Below are 27504 nucleotides of genomic sequence, written 5' to 3'. Positions count from 1 at the left end.
ACCTGAGAAAATGTTTCTTCTTTGTCTTCAGGTAGAAATTGAGGTTCTGAAACAAAATCCTTTTTCTCACAGCTCTCCTGGCTGATGAGCGTGTCCGCGTAGTTCGGCTGCGGGAAGATCACGTGACTCCCCCGAGAGTCCGCCGTGAGCGAGACCTCGTGCGAATAGGTCTGCAGGAAAGCCCGCACCCCGTCCACGCCCACAAACTGAGACGCCGGCACGCCAGCCAACCCGCTGCCTGAAGCCTGGAACAGACGCGACGTGTGCCAGTGCCGCAGTCTGAGAGCCAGTAGCACAATGACAAAGGCGAGGAAGACACAGGAGACCGCGGCCACCGCCACCACCAGGTAGAGTGTGAGGCCTGAGTCGCCAGGGTCCACTGAGGGCTTCAGGCTGCCTAGGTCAGTCAGGATGTCTGGGATGCTGTCAGCCACAGCCACCGTGAGCGTGACGGTGGCCGAGAGAGGGGGCTGGCCGTGGTCCTGGACTGCCACCACCAGGCTCTGCTTGAGCGCATCTCTGTCCAGGAGGGCCCGCGCTGTGCGCACCTCGCCGGTGTGCAGCCCCACCGCGAAAAGCCCTGGCTCGCTGGCCTTGAGCAGGCGGTAGGACAGCCAGGCGTTCTGGCCTGAGTCTCTGTCCACTGCCACCACCTTGGTGACCAGGTAGCCAGGCTCTGCAGAGCGGGGTGCCAACTCCACACCCGTGGAACCGTCCGTGGGGAGGGCAGGGTACAGAATCTCAGGTGTGTTGTCGTTCTGGTCCAGCACGAATATGTTCACAGACACGTTGGTGCTGAGGGGTGGATTCCCACCATCCTGTGCTGTAACCCATAACTGAAGTTCACAGAACTGCTCATAATCAAAGGAACGCAGTGCATAGAGGACACCGGTGTCAGAGTTGATGGAGATGTAGGAGGACAGGGGTGCACTCTGAAGGGTGTCCTCAGCCAAGCTATAAGTTACATGGGCATTGTCGTTGCTGTCGGGGTCACAGGCCATCACAGAAAAGATGGAGGCACCTCTGGGGTTGTTTTCAGGAATGTAGGCAGAATAGGATGTGTGGGGAAAGGTGGGAGGGTTGTCGTTGATGTCTGTCACCTGCAGCAAGATGTAAGCATCTGTGGATAGAGATGGGCTCCCTCCATCTTTAGCAGTTACAGTGATGTTGTAAGAGGAAAACTGTTCTCTGTCAAGGACTCTAGTTGTAACCAATCGGTGGTAATTGTCCACTGACCTTTCTAATTTGAAAGGAAGGTTCTCTGGGAGTGAACATGTGATAAATGCATTCTGCCCAGAGTCTCTGTCATGTACATTGAAAAGTGCGATTATGGTTCCTGGAGGAGAATCTTCAGGAACTGAACTTGTAGCAGATGTCATGTAGAATTCTGGGACATTGTCATTCACGTCCAGAACTGTGACAATGACCTTCATTCTGGTCAGAAGGCCCGGACCATCCTGAGCTTCAATATCAATTTCATGGAATTTGGCATCCTCATAATCTAGGCTTTTTATGATTGTTATTTCTCCAGATGATGACTTAAGCTCAAATACCTCTGAGGTTTCTTCAGGGTTTTTCTCCAGAAAATATGTCACCTGGGCATTGTATCCCTCATCTGCATCAGTGGCGGTCACTGTAAGTATCCGTGTGCCTACGGGAGTATCCTCTGGAACACTTACACGGTACTCGGGCTGTGTAAAAACAGGAGCGTTGTCGTTCACATCCAAGACCGTCACGCGGATGCGGGAGGTGCCAGATCTGATAGGGTCGCCCCCGTCCAAAGCCTTGAGAACGAGGTAGTGTACGGCCTCCTCCTCACGGTCGAGAGCGCGTCCCAGCACCAGCTCCGGGTACTTGTTACCATCCATCCCGCTTCGCACGTCCAGAGAGAAGTGGTCATTTGAATTAATTTCGTACTTTTGGAGAGTGTTCTCTCCGACGTCTGCATCATGCGCGCTCTTAAGAGGGATCCGGAATCCTGGCATAGTCGTTTCACTAATTTTTAGCTCCACTTCCTCTACTCCAAAGCGAGGGGCATTATCGTTAATATCTTTTATTTCCACTTCTACTGAATAAATACTCAATTTATCTTCCAGGAGTATGTTAAAACTCACCAGACACGGCGCACTCTGGGCGCAGAGCTCCTCCCGGTCTATCCTGCCCGCGGTGACCAAGCTGCCGTTTCGCGGGTTCAGAGCGAAGAGCTGCGTCCTACCTCTGGAGACGATGCGGGCTCCGCGCTCTGCCAGTGCCAGAGGCTCTAGCCCGAGATCCTTGGCAACACTGCCCACGAATGACCCTTTTTCTATCTCTTCTGGCACTGAATAGCGCATCTGCCCAGCTCCAACCTTCCACAGGGCCGCCCAAAGAAGGCACAGCAGTACAAACCTTCTGCGATGTGGCAAATTTAGCAGAGCCGCCATTTCTTGAGCTGCAGTCTTTTCTCCCAGGCAACTTCCGGCCTCCAGCTCGGGATTCCAATCTTTATTCCTCAGGGTCTGAGGTGACCAGCATTCACGGGACCCAGGTCTTTGTGGAGAGAACTAGTGGGCTGTTGCACTGAATTTCTTTGCCGCCCCGAACCTTGCGGGCCAAATGCCCAGCCCTTTGTGTTATGGAAATCGTAATGTTGGATTGGATGTCTCGGGGTTACTTCTTAGGTAGTCAACAGCGACGCCCAGAGGCCTAAGTAATTTCTGCATTCTCCCAGGCAAATCCAGTTACTTCGTGTTACTCCTGTCACTTTCAAGATGCTTTGAAGAATTGTACAGTTCTAAGATACCTGAGAGATTGCTCTTTCAAGTCAGGAGTCTTTTTTTTCCTTCAGAATGAATAAGAATGGTGTGAATGAATGTGATCTTTATAGTAGCAAGGAAAACACTGTTGAACTTTGGAGGCACTAATCAGGTAGCCTCTGCCCTTAGACCAAACATCTTCAACCTCTAATTCCATATTGGGAGAAAGTAAGATTAATCTAAAAACATTAGCTACATTATATTCTAATGTTATATATTTTAAATTTCTGTGCTTAATGGCTTAGTATTGAACTTCAAAACCTGTATTTTTTCCATAACCTGTATTTAAATTATTGAGTTATCAGACACTTAACTGAGTGACTAACCTTTGCCTGACACTTTGCCTGATTGATACTGTAGACAGAACTGGTGCACCTGATGAACACAGTCCCAGTTCTCAAGGGAATTTACATGATAAGGGAGGACACAGTAAACGGAGTGTTTTAATAGAGTATGACAACTGCTATGATGGTTGGAAACCCTGGGCAGTGGGAAAATACATAGGAAGGATATTCAGCCTGGGTGGAAGGGGTGGTCAGAAAACACTTTTCAGGACAGGATTGAACCTGGATCCTAAAGGGTATGACTGAATCAAGAAAGAGGCTAAAGTAGCGTTCTAGAACTAAGGACTAACCAACTAGAATGCTTGGAGTGAGAGGCAGCAAAAACATGAAGGAAACTGAAGGTGGTTTGTTCTTTTTCCAAGACTGTTTTGGCTATTTGAGGTCCCTTGATACCCCACATGAATTTTGGGATAGACTTTTTTCTACTTATAAAAAAGGCATTGGATTTTGATAGCCATTGAATTGAATCTGTAGATTGCTTTGGATAGTTCTATAAGTTTTTGACAAATATTCTTTGTCAGTTTAAGTACATTCCCTTCAGTTTTCAGTTTGCTAAAAGATTTTAAACATGTGTTGAATGTTCTCAAGACCTTTATTATGCCTTTATTGAAATGAACAGCTTTTATCTTTAACCTTTTCATATGAAGTTTTATATTAGATTTTCTTACATTGGAATATTCTTGCATCCATAATTAATAAACTCCATTTAGTCACAAGTCACAGTAGATAGGACTTCAAATCAATTCTTCAGCAAGATTGCACGCTTCTGGTCTCATTTCAGGCTTTTTGCCTTTTGAATTCTTCCCTGTTGAACTTTTTTCATTTTCAATCCATTTCTCTGAGAACACTGATGAAATATTTATTGGAAACAGTTCTTATCGACTCACCATGTTTTCTAGTAGAACCTCTATTTTGTTTCTTAAAACTTTTTCTTCAACACTCTTTTGATACTTTTGAGTCTCATTAAGTAACCACTTGACATCCCTTATTTGCAGTTTCTCTAAAGATTTTTCTGTTTCTTTGTCTTTGACAACATTTGGTTTTACACAGTATATTATTTCCCACTCATGCTTCTTGTTTCGTATTAAGCTGTTTTATTTTTTCCCAGGCTCACTTGCTTTTCCTTTTCTTTTTCCAGGTCTTTGGTCTATAATCAGAATTTGGGGTCTTCTTTTAAGATGTCTAAAATGAATTTTAGTCTTGCTATCTGCCTAGCCAATATTAGTCCCAGCACTTAACTTGACAGAAGATTCAATTTCTCTCCATTAGTGTCAGCTTCTGTTGCTTCGCCATCAGAATTCTCCCTGGTTTGCATTTCAATAATTTATACTCTGTTCCCTTTCTTGTTATTTTCTTTATACTGATATTATATTTCTTGCTTTATTTCTTGATTGTTGAGCTAACTTCACTAATTTTAATACTTTGTTTTTTGAAATTCTTATGGTTGCCTATAAACTTAACCCTAAATATCTTTTAGAGGCATTCCACAATTTTAAATAAATAATATTTTAATTTTTGAATTTTTATTTCCATTGTGATTTTTAAAATCCAATAGTAGTTTAGTGGTATAGATTTAAATGCTCATTTTGTTTTCTTTTTAAAGTATTTGCTTTGTGATTTTTCCAGCTTTACAATTTTAAATAAAATTTTAAGATACTTAAAGTGTACAACATGATAATTTGATATATATACAAACTGTGAAAGGATTCTTCCTACTGAGCTAATAATACATTCATCACTTCGCATACTTACCTTTGTGTGTGTGAGAGAGAGAATTAAATTACACTCTTAGCAAATTTCTATTATATAATATAATGTTATCAACTATAGTCTCCACTCTATATATTGGGTCCTACAGCCTTATTCTTCTTACAATGCAAGGTCTGTACCTTTTTATTATTAATAACTCTCCCCTATCCCCCTACTACCCACTTTGTGATTTAAGCACATGTTATAAAGCACGTATATTATTGGTACTTTGAAATTTTCTCTGCCACCTTTTGTGCATGTGATGATTATGTATTAAATTGTTGTAGAAGGAAATGGCAACCCACTCCAGTGTTCTTGCCTGGAGAATCCCAGGGATGGGGGAGCCTGGTGGGCTGCCGTCTCTGGGGTCACAGAGTTGGACATGCCTGAAGCGACTTAGCAGCAGCAGCAGCAGCAGATTCTCCATATTTTCATATAAAAATGGTCATTCTATATTTGTTGTGTATAAGATTGTATACAGATTTGTCCAATCAAGGTAAGTCCAAGACCAGAATTCCCACTTTAATGTTAGCCTGGCTCACCACTTTCTGTCCCATCTTTGGTCCATTTATTTATTTTTATTTTTGCCTTATTATGCTTTTGCTTTTTTCATTTTATATTTTATGTATTTCTTTAATTTATTGGAACCGAGTATTTTAAAGCATGGACTTATGATGCATTTCTTGTGAAGAGCTAATACATTAAAGTGGAATATATATTTAATTTTTGTTAGTTGTTTACATTACAGGCATAATATACAAGTCAGGAGGCTTCAAACTATTTCTCACATTGCAGAGGAAATTTTCTGTCGTCCATTTTATTACTTCATTTTGTAACTTACTTAAACATTTGGTGTATTCTTAAGTGTGCATAAAACATATATAAATAAACCAGTAAACAAAGGGATAAGATATTCAACAATAGTTTAGATTTTCAGGTTACCTAAATTTCCATAATTTTATGTTAACACAACTTAAAATACTACTTTAGACAATCTTTACCTCTTCAAATATTCCCAAATAAAACAGCACCCCAATAGATGACATATACATTAAATTTATGAGTAGATGAGGAGATAATTATAATCTAAGGATATCCAAAAACAGAATCAGTCACATAAATATTTGTAGACCTAGTCAAACTCTATCATTGTCAGATAAGAGCATGGTAAAGAAAAAATTACTTGGCCAGAAGCAAGCAAGAAAACGTTAGAAGCCAAATCTCCTTGTTTCTGATGCAATGCTCTTTCCACAACTCTGTCCCAACCAACTACATTATGATTAATTAGGATCTCCTTTTCAATGAAAAAAACAATTATACTTGGATAGAAACACTTAATAATGATTTCCCATGATCTGTAAATATAAACACAAAGACAAACACAAAGATGGGAAATAGAGACTTTTTAGCAGTAAAGAATGAAAGCAAGTAAGTAAACACAGAAATTATCTTTATCTAGATAAATTTACTACAAAACATTTACCTGAGAAAATGTTTCCTTTTTGTCTTCAAGTAAAGACTGGGGTACTGACAAAAAATCTTTTTTCTCACTGCTCTCCTGACTGATGAGCGTGTCGGCGTAGTTCGGCTGCGGGAAGATCACGTGACTCCCCCGAGAGTCCGCGGTGAGCGAGACCTCGTGCGAATAGGTCTGCAGGAAAGCCCGCACCCCGTCCACACCCAGAAAGTGAGAGGTGGGCAAGCCCGCCAATACACTTGCTGAAGTCTGCGCACGCAGTCTGTGCCAGCGTCGCAATCTGAGCACCAGCAACGCGATGACAAAGGCGAGGAAGACGCAGGAGACCGCGGCCACAGCCACTACCAAGTGCAGCATGAAGCTGGAGTTGTCCCGGTGGGAGGAAGTTTCAATGCTGTCCAAGTCGGCCAGCACTTCTGGAATGCTGTCAGCAACAGCCACAGTGAACGTGATGGTGGCCGACAGAGGGGGCTGGCCGTGGTCCTGGACCGCCACCACCAGGCTCTGCTTGAGCGCGTCTCTGTCTAGCAGGGCCCGCGCTGTGCGCACCTCGCCCGTGTGCAGCCCCACCGCGAAGAGTCCCGGCTCGCTGGCCTTGAGTAGGCGGTAAGATAGCCAGGAGTTCTGGCCAGAGTCTCTGTCCACTGCCACCACCTTGGTAACAAGGTAGCCTGGTTCTGCAGAGCGGGGTGCCAGCTCCACACCAGTGGAACCATCCGTGGGGAGTGCAGGATACAGGATTTCAGGTGTGTTGTCGTTCTGGTCCAGCACAAATATGCTCACAGACACGTTGCTACTAAGTGGTGGGTCCCCGCTGTCACGAGCCATCAATCTCAACTGCAGGTCCTGGAACTGCTCATAGTCAAATGATCGCAAGGCATATAGGACTCCAGTGTCTGAGTTGACGGAGACATAGGAGGATAGAGGCACTCCTTGGATGGTATCCTCCACCAGGGAATAAGCGACCTGTGCATTCTCATTACTGTCGGCATCATGGGCTGTCACGCAGAAAATGGAGGCACCTGTGGGGTTGTTTTCTAGAATGTAGGTGGAGTAGAAGTCCTGGGGGAAGACAGGGGGGTTGTCGTTGACATCTGTCACTTGCAGTGAAATGTGTGTTTCAGTAGATAGAGTCGGAGTTCCCTGATCTGTTGCTGTTACTGTAATGTTGTACTGGGAGGTAAGTTCTCTATCCATTGTTTTTTCTGTCACCAAACGGTAATAATTATCATCTAACTTTTCTAATTTAAAGGGTAGATTTCCAGAAATGGAACATGAAGTGTGACCATTGTCTCCGGAGTCCTGGTCATGCACACTGATAAGAGCAATTGTGGCCCCAGGAGGAAAGTTTTCTGGGACTGAAGTAGTGACAGAGGTGATGGTTACCTCTGGGGCATTATCATTTATGTCCAGAACTTTGACCAGCACCTTTGCTCTGGCCATGAGGCCTGCACCATCCTGAGCTTGAATTTCCATTGGATAAATTGTGTATTCTTCAAAATCCAGAGGTTCTTGACTTGTTATTTCTCCTGTGTTAGAATCCAAGTGAAATATTTGTGCCATTTTTTGGTCTATATTATGAAATGAATATGTTACTTCCCCATTGGCACCTTCATCTGGGTCTGTGGCTTTTACCATGAGCAGCGGAGTGCCCAGAGGCACGTTCTCGGGTACACTCGTGTGGTACACTGCTTGTGTAAACGCTGGAGGGTTGTCATTTACATCCACCACCTGAACCCGAATTCGGAGGGTTCCTGAACGGGCTGGATTGCCCCCATCAAAAGCAGTGAGGAGGAAGTGATGGACAGCTTCTTCTTCCCTGTCTAGGGGACTCTGCAGCACCATCTCCGGCTGTTGGGACCCATCAGATCCCTGTTGAGCATCCAGGGAGAAATGAGGGGTGGAGCTGAGCTGATAGCTCTGGAGCGAATTCATACCCACATCAAGGTCTTGCCCAGAAGGCAGGGGGATCCTGGTACCTGGAGCAGTTATTTCATTCATTTTAAATTCCACTTCTTCTAACTGGAATTCGGGAGTGTTGTCATTAATATCAATTATTTCCACTTCAACAGGGAAAAGCTTCATTTTATCCTCTACTAAGACGTTAAAACTCACCAGACACCGCGCGTTCTGAGCGCAGAGCTCTTCCCGGTCTATCCTGCCCGCGGTGACCAAGCTGCCGCTTCGCGGGTTCAGAGCAAAGAGCTGCTTCCTACCTATGGAGACGATTCGGACTCGGCGCTCCATCAGCTCCTGGGGTTGTAGCCCCAGATCCTTGGCGATGTTGCCCACAAAGAAACCTTTGTCTGTCTCTTCTGACACCGAGTAGCGGATCTTCCCAGCCTGGGCTTCCAACAACAGCCCCAGAAAAAGGTACAGTAGGACCAGCCTGCGGCAGCCGAGCACCTTCACTCGAATCGCCATTGCTCTCTTGCTTCGTATTCTCTCAGTCCAGCACCAAGAGTAGTGTTTGCCTGTTCTCTGAGTCTAAACAGAATTTTCAGGAGAATTCAGAGCAGAAAGTGGTCCAGAAGTATGATCAGGGCAGCCTCAGAAAGACTTTTCAATCCGGCAGTGATGGTGGTTCAAGAAGTCCCCCTCCCGCCCTGGGTGTATGCGTGCTGCCTTCATCTTCCAGACTGGTGAACAGCGGCACCCAGAGTCCTAACCAGTTACTGCACTCCTAGATAATACTTGAACTTTCTCTTCTCATTCAGCTGATCTACGTTTCCTTAAGTCTTAGTTTATTGTCAAGAAACTCGCTAAGCATAATACATTAACACTATGAAAAGGAGAAACTACTATGTTCATTAATTAATTACATCTACTTACTGCTAAATTGTAACATACAGTAGAATCCAAGCTCTGTTGGATATTCCAGTAGTATTCCCAAACTACCTGGGAATTCCCAAGCATTCCCTGTTTGCTATTCGGGAAATAACACAAAGGAGACTAATCATCCCTCCACCTCTGGAGTGTATGTTGACCGCCTGGTCATCTCACAGGCCATAGAGAAGAGTAATTGCTCTTTGACTAGAGGATGAAAAAAAAATTAAAAGGAAAAATAAATTTTCAGAGTGTAAGCAAGACTTTAATACATCAGACTGTCCTACCTCCTATATGTTGTGCTCTGAATATTTAGCAGAAATCTTGGGAGTTTTGAAGGACATATTTTTTACTCCATCCTATTTTTCTTTTACTGTAGTATCTATGTATTATGTGGATTTAAAAATACCTTTAATATGGAATTTAAAAAGACCTTTAACTCAGCTGAAAGTAATATATTTTGAATAAAATAACACTGGGCTGGGACTTCCCTGGCAGTCCAATGATTAAGACTCTGTTAAAAAAAAAGAGAGAGAGACTGTGCAAGGGACATGGATTCGATCCCTGGTCCAGGCACTAAGAGTTGTGGCCAAAAACCCAAACCAAACCAAACAAAAAACACTGGGTTCTTGACATTCCATTGGAAAAATGTCACATGAACATCTAATTTAGCCTTTAAGAGACACAAGAGGCAGTGATATTATTTTTCAAAACCGAAAATAAAAATGCCACATCTTTATTTTTAGTCTATATTAGAATAACATGTATTTTCCTACATCCACACTTAATACATTCTCCAAAAGAAGTTGGTTTTCTAAAATAGCAAGATTTTAAAACTATACTGCCTTCCTTCTTTTACTCATTGCAAAATTAGTAAATGGTTACTAACTAAAATGTCTCAGACTTAGTGTCATTTATTTAAACTTACACAGAAGTTAGGAAAGAATGATCTCTGCATTCTAGAGGTTGACATTTTTCAGGAACAAATTGGGCTAGATATTGGCAGCCAACCCATGGACACCATGACTAAGAAGGGTCTGGAAAATGATGAAAGAAAGGAAACAAAGGCCAGAATAGTTCTTGGGAGAGACAATCTATGTTCTTATATAACCAAATCTACAATTTTCCACTTCTCAAAGACAAGTATAATGGAGCCCAAGAGCAGAAACTTAAAGATGCCGTGAACTTCCTTCAATATTTCGAAGAAAGAACTCTTCAGCAGGAAACATAACTTCTCAGACCATACATTAATAGGCACAAAATTTTGCCCAAAGGAACTTTCTGGCTAATGAAACAAATCAAAATATACATAGAAACTAGCAAGTGAATTTGTAGAGCTCCCCTCACCTCTAAAGACAACAAAAGCAAGCAGAACTGCTTACAGCAGGATATTGATGAAGTAAAAGTGTTAAAATTCACACGTATACATTTGAATCCAATGTAATATTTAAGGCTTCACTGATGGTACTACAGAAACTATCCAGTTAAAAGGTTTCCAAGTTAATTTGAAGAAATTAAGATTGCAAGATCTGAAGTCAAGCCATAAATTGACAGTAAGAATAGGGCAAATCTCTCCTGCTAAAGTGGGAGCAACTCCAAATCCAGGCTTGGACCAGGCTGAAAGCAGGGCTGGAAGAGCAGTGCAGGCACTGGGCTATGGCCAGAGTCACTGTAGGAAGAAGAGCATGGAGATCAAGGCCAAAAGGCCATAACCAAGTAAAACTGCAGCTCTGGTAGGAGGTGCCAGGTGGTCATGGAAGTCTGTCCATAGCTCCTGCAAAGATCAGCGGCAGTGTGACAAATATTGTCATTGAGCACAGTGACCAGCAAGTCCCCAAGAGCAACATCCCTGTCATCCATAGTGCCCCAGTGGGCATCTGACTCTTGGGCATCCTCAGGTTGAAGAGTCAGATCAGGTGGTCTGAAGCACCTGCAGGACAGGCAGGTGTTGTGCCCAGTCAGTGTCCATCTTGGCGACCAGGTAGTCCGGCTGCACAGTAAGCAGTGCCCCACTGAAGAGGGACACAACTTCCAGGTGCAACTCCTGGCATAGCGAGTGTTCTTTAAGTTTTGGCAGTGGTAGTCCACTATTACAGGCTGACTCAGGATGTCACTGAGCCCTGGTCGAGGGGCATAGCGTCAGCTCAAAGGTAGGCTGCATTGAACACCATTGTGCTCTACACTCGCTGACATGTCAGACAACAGCACCAGGTCACTGGTCAGGAAAAACAGGATGTACTTAGAGCACCAAATTTGAGTTGGAAGCACTAAAGTGTGCAATGGGCAGCACTAAAGGGTGCTGGGTGAGTGCTTGCAGTCTCCTGGACCATACAGTAGACCTGTTGGAAAACTAGAGCGTTTTTGCTGATGTGGGTTATATTCAGGCTGATGCTTGTGTGGGAGGAGAGGGACAGCTTGTCCTTGTCAGTTACCTCATAATTCCAAGTCAGCCCCCAGTTTAGAACTTCATCTGCCAGTGGTTTACAAAGAATTACTAATTCTCATTGGTGAATTGTTTGGCTCTCTGTTTATTACTCTCTATATCTTTCACTGCTCTTTTCAAGCAAGTCTCTGAGTCCTGTTGTTTTGATTACACCAACTATAGTTCTTATCTCTAATAGGACTAAACATCCAGCTGAAAGTCACCTGCACTGCATTATAGTTCTCAACCCCATTTCAACCAGGATTGTGAAAAAGGCCCTTAACTGTCCCCAGTCTTCTCTTCTATGCTGTGATGTAACTGTCATTCTTCAAAGTCAAAGACAGTGCCGTCATTATGGAATATATTCTGTATGCCTGGTGAGACTGTGAAAAGTGGAGGAGAACTCTACCTTAAGGGTGTCATCTAGGTCTGCAGGGATCACCTGAAGAACGCAGACAAGGAGGTTCTCTGGCAGACAGACTGCTGTACTCTTGTAGCTCAGTATGGGAGGACTGGCTTTGGCATCCAAGACCTGCATCTTCCCCTGAATCTTCTCTTAACCACTAAGTGATGACAGCTCTGCTACACTGGTCCAGATTTTCCCAATAAATAACCAGAGAGTTTACTGCCCCAGTGTTCTCTTTTACTTTTGGCAGTAAGAGAGCTGTCTAACTGAAACTAATCTGATAAACTTGTAGAGAATTATTTGCGGCATCCGTATCTACTGCAGTTTGGAAGTAAACTTTGCTCCTATTAAGGTATTTTCCAGAATTTGCAATACAAAATGGCTGTGCTCAAAGCCATATGTTATTTATATCTAGGGTAAATTGTTGTTTGTTAGTTGCTAAGTCGTGTCTTACTCTTTTGCAACCCCATGGACTATCTCCCACCAGGCTCCTCTGTCCATGGTATTTCCCAGGCAAGAATACTGGAGGGTGTTGCCATTTCCTTCTCCAGGGGATCGCTTCAACCCAGGGATCGAACCTGAGCCTCCTGCATTGGCAAGCAGATTGTTTACCATTGAGCCACCACGGAAGCCCTACTTTAATAGAAATAGTTTACATAAAATATATAAATATATAAAATATAAATATAAAATATTTATATAACTACTTTTATTATGTAAAATAATTTCCAGTGAAGGTTTCAGAATTCAAGGGTCCTAGGGACTCCCTTTGGCCTATTGGCTACATCTATCCTGTCATTCTTTTGCTCCTCCCTGCTCCTTGCTCAGCACTCACCCATGGTTCTGGTCACCGAGAGGTAGATCTTTGGCGCGAATCCCCACTTTTAAATCCTTGGCTACGTCTCCCGGAAGGAATCTCACAGTGCCTCTTCTGCGCAGTTCACTAAGTTGAACAAAGACATCGGGAAAGAAAGAGCGCTTCCTTCGCTCCCGTGTCTTCCTTGTAAGGAGACTTCCATTTCTTCTTGATGCTGCTTTGTAGGTCTGAATACACCTCACTACAGCTGCTCCTCGGATTACCAAAGTGCGCTGGAAAGAAAAGGCAGCGGCTCTTTCTCACCTTCTAGACCCAGATATCTGGAGCAGATTGCGGGAGAGATGGTGTGCAGTCTGCTCCTGGTGCATTTCTCAAAAGTCTGCGGACATTGCTGCGTCAGAATCGCTAGTGGATCCCTTTGTTTCACTCCAGCCACGGATTGGCCGACAGCGGCACCCAGAGGTCCAGTAGGATATCTACCGCTTGTTATTTCTGAAAGTCCTCCTTTATTTCCGGGATTTATTTTAAAATACCAGTTGGTTCAGTATAAAGGCTACCGGTCACTATTTCTTTTTGATAAAATATCAATAAAATGGTATTTCTACAAAATTTAAAACAAATGTTTAAATTTATTAAAATTCACATCAGTTTAAAATTCTTACACAATTTCCCTCTTGACATTTTCTTTTGAAGAATACTACTGAAGTTTCTTTTTCTTAAACATTTTTTACTCAAGAAATTATCCATTGTAAAAACAATTTTACATTAGAAAAGGAAATTCTCACTGTATATTCTATAATATAAAAGAAATCACCACTATAAAAAGTAGAAAATACCAACAAAAAATTTAAAGTATCAGTAATTGCATTATTCAATTATGATTTTACATAAAACAAAATTTACCAACATAACCATTTTAAGTGTACAGTTTAGTAGTATTAAGTACATTCATAGTGTCATGCAACTATCACAATTATCCATCTCTGGAATTCTTTTTTATCTCATGAAACTGAAACCATCTACCCATTAAATGGTAATTCCTCATTCTCCTCTTGATCCAGCCCTTGGCAAACATCATTCTACTTGCTGTCTCTATGATTTTGACTATTCTAAATAACTCATATAAGTGGAATCATACAGTATTTGTCTTTTTTTTTACTTGCTTATTTTACATAGCATAATATCCTCAAAGTTCATCCATGTTGCATTATTATATCAGAATTTCCTTCCTTTTTAAAAAGAGAATGAGGTTCCTAAAAAAATTAAAAACAGAACTACCACATGATGCAGAAATTCCATTTCTGGGTATGTTTCTGAAAATAACAATAATAACAATAACAACACTAATTTGGAAAGATTAAGCACCGCTATGTTCACTGCAGCACCATTCACAACAACCAAGATATGGACGCAACCTAATTGTCCAACAATAAATGAATGGATAAATAAGAAGTGGTGTACATATATGTACATATGGCATATGTATACTGCCATAAATAAGAACAAAATCTTGGGCTTCCCTGGTGGTCCAGTGGTTAAGAATCATCTTATAGTGCAAGGGACACCATTCCATCTCTAGTCCCAGAAGATCCCACATGCTCTGCAGCAACTAAGCCCATGTGCCACAACTACTGAAGCCCTTGAACATGCTCCACAATAAAAGAAGCCAGGGAAATGAGAAGCTTGTGCACCGCAACAAAGTTTTGCTCCCAAAACTAGAGAAAGCCCAAGTGCAGCAATGAAGAGTCACCACAGGTAAAAAATAAAATAAATAAATAAATAAATAAATCTTTTAAAAAAATCTTGCCATTTGCTACAACATGGATGGACATAGAGGATATAATGCTAAGTGAAGTAAGTCAAACAGAAGAAGACAAATCCCATATGATTTCACTTATATGGGGAACCGAAAAAAGAAAAACATAAAACAAACAGATGCATAGATACAAAGAACAATCAGGTGGCTGTCACAAGGGTGTGGGGATGAGTGAAATAGGTGAGGAATATTAAGAGGTACAAACTTCCAGTTACAAAATAAATGAGTCACAAGGATGAAATCGATAGCATGGGGAATACAGTATAGTCAATAAAATCATAATAACTTTGTATGGTGACAGATGGCAACTAGACTTACAGTGGTCGTGATTATTTTGTAATGTACAAAAATACTGAATGACTATGTTGTACACCTGGAACTAATATAGTGGTGTAGGTCAGAGGGCAGACACTGAAACTATAATCACAGATAACTAGTCAATCTGATCACATGGACCACAGCCTTGTCTAACTCAATGAAACTAAGCCATGCCGTGTGGGGCCACCCAAGACGGGTGGGTCACGGTGGAGAGGTCTGGCAGAATGTGATCCACTGGAGAAGGGAATGGCAAACCACTTCAGTATTCTTGCCTTGAGAACCCCATGAACACTACGAAAAGGCAAAATGATAGGATACTGAAAGAGGAACTCCCCAGGTCAGTAGGTGCCCAATATGCTACTGAAGATCAGTGGAGAAATAACTCCAGAAAGAAAGAAGGGATGGAGCCAAAGCAAAAAGAATACCCAGCTGTGGATGTGACTGGTGATAGAAGCAAGGTCTGATGCTGTAAAGAGCAATATTGCATAGGAACCTGGAATGTCAGGTCCTTGAATCAAGGCAAATTGGAAGTGGTCATACAGGAGATGGCAAGAGTGAACATCGACATTCTAGGAATCAGCGAACTAAAATGGACTGGAATGGGTGAATTTAACTCAGATGACCATTATATCTACAACTGTGGGCAGGAATCCCTTAGAAGAAATGGAGTAGCCATCATGGTCAACAAAAGAGTCCGAAATGCAGTACTTGAATGCAATCTCAAAAATGACAGAATGATCTCTGTTCGTTTTCAAGGCAAACCATTCAATATCATAGCAATCCAAGCCTATGCACCAACCAGTAACACTGAAGAAGCTGAAGTTGAACAGTTCTATGAGGACCTACAAGACCTTTTAGAACTAACACCCAAAAAAGACGTCCTTTTCATTATAGGGGGCTGGAATGCAAAAGTAGGAAGTCAAGAAACACCTGGAATAATAGGTAAATTTGGCCTTGGAATACGGAATGAAGCAGGGCAGAGGCTAATAGAGTTTTGCCAAGAGAACACACTGGTCATAGCAAACACCCTCTTCCAACAATGCAGGAAAAGACTCTACACATGGACATCATCAGATGGTCAACACTGAAATCAGATTATATTCTTTGCAGCCAAAGATGGAGAAGCTGTATACAGTCAGCAAAAACAAGACTGGGAGCTGACTGTGGCTCAGATCATTAACTCCTTATTGCCAAATTCAGACTTAAATTGAAGAAAGTAGGGAAAACCACTAGACCATTCAGGTATGACCTAAATCAATTCCCTTATGATTATACAGTGGAAGTGAGAAATAGATTTAAGGGACTAGATCTGATAGACAGAGTGCCTGATGAACTATGGATGGAGGTTCGTGACATTGTATAGGAAACAGGGATCAAGACCATCCCCATGGAAAAGAAATGCAAAAAAGCAAAATGGCTGTCTGGGGAGGCCTTACAAATAGCTGTGAAAAGAAGAGAAGTGAAAAGCAAAGGAGAAAAGGAAAGATATTCCCATTTGAATGCAGAGTTCCAAAGAATAGCAAGGAGAGATACGAAAGCCTTCCTCAGTGATCAGTGCAAAGAAATAGAGGAAAACAACAGAATGGGAAAGACTAGAGATCTTTTCAAGAAAATTAGAGATACCAAGGGAACATTTCATGCAAAGATGGGCTCGATAAAGGGCAGAAATGGTATGGACCTAACAGAAGCAGAAGATATTAAGAAGAGGTGGCAAGAATACACAGAGGAACTGTACAAAAAAGATCTTCATGACCAAGATAATCACGATGGTGTGATCACTCACCTAGAGCCAGACATCTTGGAATGTGAAGTCAAGTGGGCCTTAGAAAGCATCTCTACAAACAAAGCTAGTGGAGGTGATGGAATTCCAGTGGAGCTATTTCAAATCCTGAAAGATGATGCTGTGAAAGTGCTGCACTCAATATGCCAACAAATTTGGAAAACTCAGCAGTGCCCACAGGACTGGAAAAGGTCAGTTTTTATTCCAATCCCAAAGAAAGGCAATGCCAAAGAATGCTCAAACTACTGCACAATTGCAGTCATCTCACATGCTAGTAAAGTAATGATCAAAATTCTCCAAGCCAGGCTTCAGCAATACGTGAACTGTGAACTTCCAGATGTCCAAGCTGGTTTTAGAAAAGGCAGAGGAACCAGAGATCAAATTGCCAGCATCTGTTGGATCATGGAAAAAGCAAGAGAGTTCCAGAAAAACATCTATTTCTGCTTTATTGACTATCCCAAAACCTTTGACTGTGTGGATCACAATAAACTGTGGAAAATTCTGAAAGAGATGGGAATACCAGACCACCTGACCTGCCTCTTGAGAAACCTATATGCAGGTCAGGAAGCCACAGTTAGAACTGGACATGGAACAACAGACTGGTTCCAAATAGGAAAAGGAGTCTGTCAAGGCTGTATATTGTCATCCTGCTTCTTTAACTTATATGCAGAGTACATCATGAGAAACGCTGGGCTGGGGGAAGCACAAGCTGGAATCAAGATTGCCAGGAGAAATATCAATCACCTCAGATATGCAGATGACACCACCCTTATGGCAGAAAGTGAAGAGGAACTAAGAAGCCTCTTGATGAAAGTGAAAGAGGAGAGTGAAAAAGTTGGCTTAAAGCTCAACATTCAGAAAACTAAGATCATGAAAAAAAATAAATAAATAAATAAAAGAAAAAAAAAAGAAAAAGAAAACTAAGATCATGGCATCTGGTCCCATCACTTCATGGCAAGTAGATGGGGAAACAGTGGAAACAGTGGCTGACTTTATTTTGGGGGGGCTCCAAAATCACTGCAGATGGTGATTTAAGCCATGAAATTGAAAGACGTTTACTCCTTGGAAGGAAAGTTATGACCAACCTAGATAGCATATTCAAAAGCAGAGACATTACTTTGCCAACAAAGGTCCGTCTAGTCAAGACTATGGTTTTTCCTGTGGTCATGTATGGATGTGAGAGTTGGACTGTGAAGAAGGCTGAGCGCCGAAGAATTGATGCTTTTGAACAGTGGTGTTGGAGAAGACTCTTGAGAGTCCCTTGGACTGCAAGGAGATCCAACCAGTCCATTCTGAAGGAGATCAGCCCTGGGATTTCTTTGGAAGGAATGATGCTAAAGCTGAAACTCCAGTACTTTGGCCACCTCATGCGAAGAGTTGACTCATTGGAAAAGACTCTGATGCTGGGAGGGATTGGGGGCAGGAGGAGAAGGGGACGACAGAGGATGAGATGGCTGGATGGCATCACCGACTCGATGGACATGAGTTTGAGTAAACTCCGGGAGTTGGTGGTGGACAGGGAGGCCTGGAGTGCTGCGATTCATGGGGCAGCAGAATCGGACATGACTGAGCGACTGAATTGATTAGTAGTATATAGATTACATATACTATTATAATCCTCATAATAATCCGCTCTCTCATGGATACTACTGATTACCTCTATAGACTGAATATTTATGTCACCCTGCAAAAAAATTCATTTGTTGGAACTTAATGTGATGGTATTGAGAGGTAGGGCTTTGGGGAGGTGATTAGGTCATGAGAGGGAAGTCCTAATAAATGGCATTAGTGCTTCTGTAAAATGGGCCAAAGAGAGTTCCCCCATCCCTTTCACCATGTGAGGTCAGAGCAAAAAATGACTACCTCCTATGAACCAGGAAGCCTGCCCTCATCAGACACCAAAGCTGCCATTGCCTTTTTCAGACTTCTCAGCCTTCAGATCTGAGAAATAAATTTCCATTGATTATAAGCCGCTCAAGTTATGGTATTTTGATACAGCAACCCAAATAGATTATGACAGTTGCCCATGCCCTTTCCTCTCTACCAACACTTCCTTTTTAGAGGGCCACCCTCTGTGTACTTAAGGGGCAGCTGAAACTATTCACAGTGATAGTAGGTTCTGATAGATCTAAGCCAATACTGGTGATCTCATTCCTCTTGCCCGTGTTTAGGAATATGTATTAAAGCAATTAATAATTAAAAAATAGTCCCAGTGTGGGACTTCCCTGGTGGTATAGTGGTTAAGAACCCACCTTGCAATGCAGGGCACATGGATTCAACCCCTGGTCTGGGAAGTAAGACCCCAAAGGATACAACGAAGATCCTGAGTGTGGCAACTGAGACCCAACACAGCCAAGTAAATAGATGTCTTTTTAAAAACCATGAGTTAAAAAATAACAAGCTTGGGGCAAGGTTTCTCAACCCTGGTACTACTGCAATATTTTGAGTTAGATAACTTTGTTGTAGGGAGGATGTTTTATGCATTATAGGATATTTAGCAGCACCCATGAGATGCCAGTAGATCCCACAGGTGCAACAATCATCAGTGAATCAGACATCAGTGAATGTCTTTTCCTCCCCACCATTTTGAAAATACAGGCTTAAGGTATTCCTCTGGTGCTGGTGACTATGATTGAGCCAGGGATAGGCATATGGTCTAAGCTGGTCCAATCAAACTGAAAGACAGATTCTGGTTGGAAAGAACCACTCTCTGAACTTACCATGGACAAGGAAGGAAGTTCCTCAGTTACTGCTGGCAGGTTTCTTATGACCACAGACTTTGGAAGTTTACAAGGAGGTGAGGGTAAGGCTGAAAAAATACGAAAATATAAATAAATGCTCATTCTCCAAAATTAGCAACAGTTTAACAATTCATGCCAGACCATGATTCTATCCTGCCTAGAGGCAGCCATACTTCTAGAACTACACTGTCTGATACTGTAACCACCCATCCACATGTAGCCATTGGGCCAGTGGATAGTCCAAACTGAAATGTGCCTTAAGTGTAAAATACACACCTGATTTTGAAGAGTCAGTAAAAAATAAGATTGTAAAATATGTCATTAATAATTTTATACTGATTACATGTTTAACAATATTTTTGATAATTAGGTTAAATAAAATGCTATTGAGATTAATTTAATGTGCTTTTTTTGGCATTTTAATATGGCCTCTAGGTAATTTAACATACATATGTAGCTTTCACCTGTGGCTCACGTTGTATTTCTCTTGGACAGAGTTACTCTAGACTATCTAGTTTTTGAGATAACACATTTTCTTATTGTTTAAACCAGTGTAGGTTGACCTTTTTTCCTATAGAAAGCTTCCTGTTTGATACAAGAGGCTGCTACATTATCGTTAACCTGCTTTTTACTGATTGTATACTGCTGGAACAGTATATAAGGTATATTTGGGGGGCATTTGCTATTTCCTCACTCCTATAATTTTCAGTTTCCAAAATATAAACAAGGCTTCTCCCAACACCCACATAACCTCCATAGTATAAGGAACTTGAAAGTGTATTAAAAGGAATTTTCAAACATACAGCACTAGCCTGATCGTGATACTCCTTTATCACAGGTAGGAAGCCCTTTGAGGCTTGTTCCCACAGTGGGCAATTTACTGCTTCACAGAAATATTTGGTTCACCAGTATCACAGATATTCTATGGAACAACCACAGGAGTGTAATTCTTTTATTAACTCAATGGTTTCTATATGTCAAATGGATTTGATGAAAAAAAACTGAATTTATCAACAGACATTAAGGTAATGGTGATATTGCAGTGCTCTTAGCTCTAGGATCAGTGTAATTACCCCTTATAAATGACATTCAGAAAATGTATTAAAGTAAAGGCAGAAAATATGTTTCACAATTGAAGGAGGTAGATACTTTTGGGGTAACTTCAGTTGATTCTTTCAATTATCTCTGACAACCTTCTATTTCAAGGTTTACTAACTGAAATAGATCATAATTTTTGAAAATCTAAATTTCCCACAATTTATCTCAAATTATTTTCTGTGATAAAGCTATTTGAGCATCATAAAACTCACAGGCAATTGAAATGCAAAGCAATATTTGGATTATTCTCATGTATAAGCATGGCCGGCCTCAGATTATATAGGATTAAATAAAGCATTATGCAGAAGCCAGCATGTTAAATTCATATCCATGAGTTAACTAAAATTGGGTACAATTAAGGGACTAGCACATTGGAAACTTTTCTTCAAAAAGAGGAAATAGATCATCCTGGAAATTATATATACATCAGCACGGACATGCCTCTTGAGAAACCTGTATGCAGGTCAGAAAGCAACAGTTAGAATTGAACATGGAACAACAGACTGGTTCCAAATAGGAAAGGGAGTCCATCAAGGCTGTATATTGTCACCCTGCTTATTTAACTTCTATGCAGGGTACATCATGAGAAACACTGGGCTGGAGGAAGCACAAGCTGGAATCAAGATTGCCAGGAGAAACATCAATAACCTCAGATATGCAGATGACACCACCCTTATGGCAGAAAGTGAAGAAGAACTAAAGAGCTTCTTGATGAAAGTGAAAGAGGAGAGTGAAAAAGTTGGCTTAAAGCTCAACATTCACAAAACTAAGATCATGGCATCCGGTCCCATCACTTCATAGCAAGTAGATGGGTAAACAGTGGAAAGAGTGGCTGACTTTATTTTGGGGGGCTCCAAAATCACTGCAGATGGTGATTGAAGCCATGAAATTAAAAGACGCTTACTCCTTGGAAGGAAAGTTATGACCAACCTAGATAGCATATTAAAAAGCAGAGACATCACTTTGTCAATAAACGTCCGTCCAGTCAAGGCTATGGTTTTTCCAGCGGTCAATTATGGATGTGAGAGTTGAACTATAAAGAAAGCTGAGTGCCGAAGAATTGATGCTTTTGAACTATGGTATTGGAGAAGACTCTTGAGAGTCCCTTGGACTGTAAGGAGATCCAACCAGTCCATCCTAAAGGAGATTAGTCCTCAGTGTTCATTGGAAGGAATGATGTTGAAGCTGAAACTCCAATAGTTTTGTCACCTGATGCAAAGAGCTGTCTCATTGGAAAAGACCCTAATGCTGGGAAAGATTGAGGGCAGGAGGAGAAGGGGATGACAGAGGATGAGATGGTTGGATGGCATCACCGACTCAATGGACATGGGTTTGGGTGGACTCCGGGAGTTGGTGATGGACAGGGAGGCCTGGTGTGCTGCAGTTCATGGGGTCGCAAAGAGTTGGACAGAACTGAGCCACTGAACTGAACTGAACATTCTTCAACACATTACAGAACAAAGAACTAAAGCACAATTATGTGCAAGTGCATAATTTCCCTTCAGACTTAGCATGAAAAACCAAACTGGGGTCAAGCATTTAAATTCCACCCCATGATATGCAATATCACAGTCTGCTGAAACCAAATGGGACACATTCACATCTGCTGTTTGCAAACTTCCGGCCTCCTAACAATTAGTAGGACCCTTGACTGGAGAGGAAATGTCTATCAAGTGACTCTCTTTCATTTTAAGGCAATACAGAATGTATTTTCTCTCACAAATTATTAGAGGATTTAGATTATATTCTTCCGATGGGTCAATTTTTTCATTCAATTACCAAATATTTGTTATCTCCCACGTTTTGATATGAGGCACTGGGACCAGATGAGCACACGGTTAGACTTCTAATTATCATGGACCTTCCAATCTTAGGTGAGGGAGACAATAAGTACAAAAGAAATGAAGTGAATTTTCTATATGTTAATCACATTTTAAGCGTGTCCCCTTAAACTTAAGATGCAGGTGCTGATATTTTAGAGAATATAATTTTAATTTTAATGATTGTGATACTCTACCAAATTGACCCTATTAATAAATGGAAATGAACAGAAGTGAAAACTCTTACACTGTTAGTCTGAAGTACTATAAATCCATGTTAAGACTACCTGACAACCTAAAGAGGCAAGTAGAAAAGTTACCTGAACAGTAGAGGTGAATTTTTTTCTAATTCCAAACTAAAAAATTACTGGCAAATTAGTGGCAGGGTGTAATACTTCAGTTAAAGGTTAATCAGACCATTTGTCTTTCAGACAACGGTCTTCAATGAACACGGGCCTCCCGAAGAACACTACGTTCCCTGTTTACATTTATACCTACACCTAATACATTATAAAAGAAATCACCCTTGTTGCCTCAGGAAGTCTCCAAAACACAAACAGACCGTGAGTCACAAGCCCCCTAAGGACACTTTAACTATCAACAAACACAGAATTACATAGTGGGCAGCACGTCCTCACGCCACTGATTCAGGTACTTTAAAATCCACAGGCATGACTAGTTATGAATTCTTTTATCGGCTCCAGATTTAAGAACATAGTCTGGGAGACTCCGAGATGTTTCCAGAAACAAACACTATTTCAGCACGGACGGCCTATCTCCAGCAATCACACGGAAGCCTAGGAAGTAACCGGCCCCCGGCGAGCTAGTAAAAGCGCTGGCTTAGCAGAAGCAGGTGAGACAATCTTTCTTAGAATTGCTTTCCGTAAACACTTTAAAGGTAGTGGCTGTTTTGGAAACCTGATCCCCACCCTCTCGTAAATCTAAAATCTCGCGAGATAACAAGTCACGCCGAACGGCGTAATCGCGAGTTGCGCCTGCGCGCGCTGAAACAGCCTGCACTTCCGCCCAAGGCGTGCTGTCACTCACAGACTCCTCCAGTCCTGCGGGGTGACGTAACGCTTTCTTTTCCGCTCGCTCTGCAGCTCCGGACAGAGGCACGCCGAGCTGCGGAGTTGCAAAGTCTGGCGCTCAGAGCTGCGGCTCTCTGCGAGATTTCACCTTGCTGGTTCCGAGTCATTTCACCGATAATCAATAGCGGATCGCTTTGCCAAGTGCCGGGAAGAACAAAGGAATCAAGAAAGAGACGCTCGGCTCCCGGCCTTGTTCTGAGTGGCTTTTTCCGCTCGTTCCTGTCCGGAGAATCTGGATTTATAATCGTCACTGGATTGTAAGTACCCGAGGCGAAGAGAGCTCACTACGCCCCGCATTTTGAATATCTTTGTTCCGGGAGAGTTTGTGGTTTGGGCGTTATCTGCTGAGCCTTACTTTCTGTGCCGAAAATCCGTAGGAGCTGCCATTTGCTTTCTCTGCATTGTTCTGCAGCGGCATCTAGAGGTTGAAACTTGGCGTTGCAGCTAATAGATTTAAATGGACATAACTGAATAAGACAATGCATCAGTAACAACTGGTGTTCAGTCACGGCGTTTTAAGAAAGACTTGGGGCATAATTAAAAATATATGCTTAGCTGATGTTCTACCTAGAACTCTTTGTAATTAAGGATTCACGTTTATAAAGAACTGGTCTTTCTGGTGAAGTACCTGGAACTTTTTAGTGCAACAAGTGGTTATTAGAGAAAAAGTGAATTACAAAGAAATAAAAATGAGTAAGAGCAAAGATGATGCTCCTCATGAACTAGAGAGCCAGTTTATCTTACGCCTACCCCCGGAGTATGCCTCTACTGTGAGGCGGGCGGTACAGTCTGGCCATGTCAACTTGAAGGACAGACTGTCAATTGAGTTACACCCTGATGGGCGTCATGGAATTGTCAGAGTGGACCGAGTCCCTTTGGCCGCAAAATTGGTAGACCTGCCGTGTGTTATGGAGAGTTTGAAAACCATTGATAAAAAAACCTTTTACAAGACAGCTGATGTCTGTCAGATGCTTGTCTCTACAGTTGATGGTGATCTGTATCCTCCTGTGGAGGAACCAGTTGCTACTGCTGATCCCAAAGCAAGCAAAAAGAAGGATAAGGACAAAGAGAAAAAATTTGTATGGAACCATGGAATTACTCTGCCTCTGAAAAATGTGAGAAAGAGAAGATTCCGTAAGACAGCAAAGAAAAAGTATATTGAGTCTCCAGATGTGGAAAAAGAAGTAAAGCGGTTGCTGAGCACAGATGCTGAAGCTGTCAGTACCCGCTGGGAAATAATTGCTGAAGATGAGACAAAAGAAACAGAAAATCAAGGCCTTGATATCTCTTCCCCAGGAATGTCTGGGCATAGGCAGGGCCATGACTCCTTAGAACATGATGAGCTTCGGGAGATATTCAATGACCTCAGCAGCAGCAGTGAAGATGAAGATGAGACACAGCATCAAGATGAAGAAGATATAAACATCATAGACACTGAAGAAGATCTGGAAAGGCAGCTACAGGACAAACTAAATGAATCAGATGAACAGCACCAAGAAAACGAGGGAACCAATCAGCTGGTTATGGGAATTCAGAAACAGATTGATAACATGAAAGGCAAGCTCCAAGAGACCCAGGACAGAGCAAAGCGACAGGAGGATCTCATCATGAAAGTGGAAAACCTGGCTCTCAAGAACAGATTTCAGGCTGTGCTGGATGAACTGAAACAGAAGGAAGACCGGGAAAAAGAGCAGCTCAGCTCTTTGCAAGAAGAGCTAGAATCACTCCTAGAGAAGTGAGGAGTGGTTTCATACTTAATTTCATTACTGTGAGAGGTCAGCATTGAAAGAGAAAATGTTTTTGTTTTCATCGCTTGTAAAACTACAGTAGTTCGCAGTTTCTTCCACTGTATTCTTTTGGATTTGTCTTGTAGACAAATGTGAATTTCTAACTCATTTGTCTTTTGGAACCACTTTGCTAGGTGTTTATCCTGTAGGAAGTAGGAATGTATAGACAGATAAATGTAGAGAGTTGTAGGATTAGTGGAGTGAAAAGTTCAACTTAGTTATTAATCACAGCTTCATTGCAGGACTTTGTGGCTGTTTCTCTGATTAGAAGCTTCCATTGCTACTCTGTGATGACATCTGAGGTAAATCAATAGAGTCTAGTCTGGAGGCAGTAAAGTTTGTTTGCTTATGTTTTTTGATGCTATAGCTAATTTTCCAGCTATTCAAAGCAATTTTTCGTATTTTTGCATTGCAAGTCATTTCGTAATGTTCAACAATAAATAAAAGCAAGTTAAGTTTCACTTTATAATGTGTCTTGCTCTTTTCGGGGTAGTGGATATTATCCTCTTCTGAAGTGGTTTCCTGGTGGGGTTTAATAGATTGACCAATTGGATTCTGTTTTGTAGGAAAAGAAGCAATTATGTTCGATTTTAAGAAAAGAACACAGCAAGGGCAAAGAAATTGGGCAGTACCACCTTTACATTATGTTTCCAGTCCACCTGCTCCATTTGGAGGTTAGGAAATAAAGAGCCTTCCTAAACTATCTGAATGTTTTTTCCAGCCTAATCTCCCATTCTCCCACTGTTTTCAATCCTGAGCTTATTTACATTTTTTTCAAGGAGTTTAATTACTCCTCTTCCTCTATAATAGTCTACTGGGATAAGTACTCTTATGCACACCTGTCATACCAGAGTCTAAGTTACCTGTTGCTCATATCCTTACTAAGCTGTTAATTCACTGAGATTAGGCATTTTGCCTTTTTAGTCACTAAAGAAGAGAAAAGCAGTTAAAATCACAAGGTCAGGTGATGTAGTGCCTGAGTTGAGTGATCTTGGGCAAGTAAATCTGTTTGTCTCAATTTCCTCATCTCTACCTAAAGTGGAGGTAATAATATCATCTACCTTGGGACCTTTGATTTTGGTTATTGAGTTAATACATATAAAGGATTTGAAAACAATTCCTGGAATAGAAGCAAATTATTGCCTATTTTCTAGGCAGTGATTACAAACTTGAATGAAAGAGTGATCAAAATGGTAGAAAAGTCTATGAAGAAACTTAAATGTTGACTGATTTCAAATTAAAGAATCTAAATCAAAGCTTAAACTACAGCAGAAACAGTTTTTCAATACATACATCTACCGCATAAGCATACTGAGTTTACTGTAGCTTTTTTTTTGTTTGATTTATTTATGGTTTTGCATAAGGCCTCCATAATGAAGAGTAATTATCTGTTACATAAACTTCAAAAGAGAACAACTTAAGATCCATTTCCCTTCATGTAAACCCAGAGTTTCCAAAAAAGACTCACTTTTCTCACAGCTCCCTTGTCTGATGAGTGTGATATATAGTTGGGCTACAGTTTTCAATATTTCTCTGAATTTGTGAACAGAAATTGAATTTTTTTTAAAAAGTTTAAAAGAGAAAAAACTCACTGAAAATTTTAAGCAATGCAGAAATTTTACAAATTCTTAATTTTACTCATTCCCCTATTACTGGTCGCTTAGGTTGTTCTGTTTTAAATTTGCTATTATACAGAATGCTGCAATAAGCATATCACTGTGGCCTTCTTTTTCATTGTATTTATAGATTAGGTACATGGGGGTCTTTATGTTCAGTTCTAAATGTCATAAAGCCTAGACATTTTGAATTTATAGATCAAATGTTTGAGATGAAAAATTGAGACAAATTGTGACAAGTCAAGTCTCTGAAGGACTGTGTCTTGAACTCTGCTTTTTAATGTTTTTTAGTATCCAGTAAGAATTCTGTGTAAAAACAGACTAGGAAAACTGCTCACCACACAGGAAGTATAGATGTTGGCCTTTCTGTGTTACAGATGCCCAGCTCTTTCACACTACAGAGCTTTGCTTTTATTACACTTAAATTTCCCTTTTTCTGGAACGTCTAGATCATGGCTAGCTTTTTGTTACTCAGCCCTCAGTTCAGACTTTACTTTCTCTGGTAACCTATCTGGCTACTCAATCAGATATCTAGGGAACTTGTGATGTGGGTATGCATCTTCTTAAGAGTGATGGACTTCACTGAAAATATGGAAATTTC

General features: G+C 41.5%; 3 protein-coding genes across 6 annotated transcripts in view; 2 read left to right on the top strand and 1 right to left on the bottom strand.

Moving 5' to 3' along the window:
- LOC109562134 (protocadherin gamma-C4) overlaps positions 1-13527 on the bottom strand; it is a 186171-nt gene extending 172644 nt beyond the window's left edge. Inside the window, exons 1-3 of one of the 4 annotated variants that reach the window (XM_070792084.1) lie at positions 12855-13527; positions 6372-12606; positions 2421-2821 (exon numbers count right to left, since the gene is read on the bottom strand). In XM_070792084.1, coding sequence (XP_070648185.1) covers positions 2804-2821; positions 6372-8789 — 2436 coding nt within the window. In that variant the 5' untranslated portion in view covers positions 8790-12606; positions 12855-13527 and the 3' untranslated portion in view covers positions 2421-2803. The other 3 variants (XM_070792077.1, XM_070792082.1, XM_070792075.1) reach the window with 3 other exon arrangements.
- Positions 13528-23455: 9928 nt separating this feature from the next.
- TAF7 (TATA-box binding protein associated factor 7) lies at positions 23456-25756 on the top strand. The gene has a single exon (XM_019965090.2). It carries the CDS (start codon positions 24190-24192, stop codon positions 25237-25239), a length of 1050 nt encoding a protein of 349 aa, XP_019820649.1. The 5' UTR covers positions 23456-24189; the 3' UTR covers positions 25240-25756.
- A 156-nt stretch (positions 25757-25912) lies between these two features.
- Positions 25913-27504, top strand: part of LOC109561275 (mitochondrial ornithine transporter 2) — a 44806-nt gene continuing 43214 nt past the window's right edge. The window contains exon 1 of the mRNA XM_070792096.1: positions 25913-27504. This exon is cut by the window's right edge and continues 43214 nt beyond it. The gene's annotated coding sequence lies outside the window, so the exon portion shown is untranslated.

Source organism: Bos indicus, chromosome 7, assembly GCF_029378745.1.
Source record: "Bos indicus isolate NIAB-ARS_2022 breed Sahiwal x Tharparkar chromosome 7, NIAB-ARS_B.indTharparkar_mat_pri_1.0, whole genome shotgun sequence".
Classification (NCBI taxonomy): Eukaryota; Metazoa; Chordata; class Mammalia; order Artiodactyla; family Bovidae; genus Bos; species Bos indicus.
This window is presented reverse-complemented; position numbering and strand designations above follow the sequence as displayed.

What these genes read in the sequence shown, in the direction of transcription:
- TAF7 (XM_019965090.2), top strand. Translation starts at nt 24,190, where the DNA reads ATGAGTAAGAGCAAAGATGATGCTCCTCATGAACTAGAGAGCCAGTTT.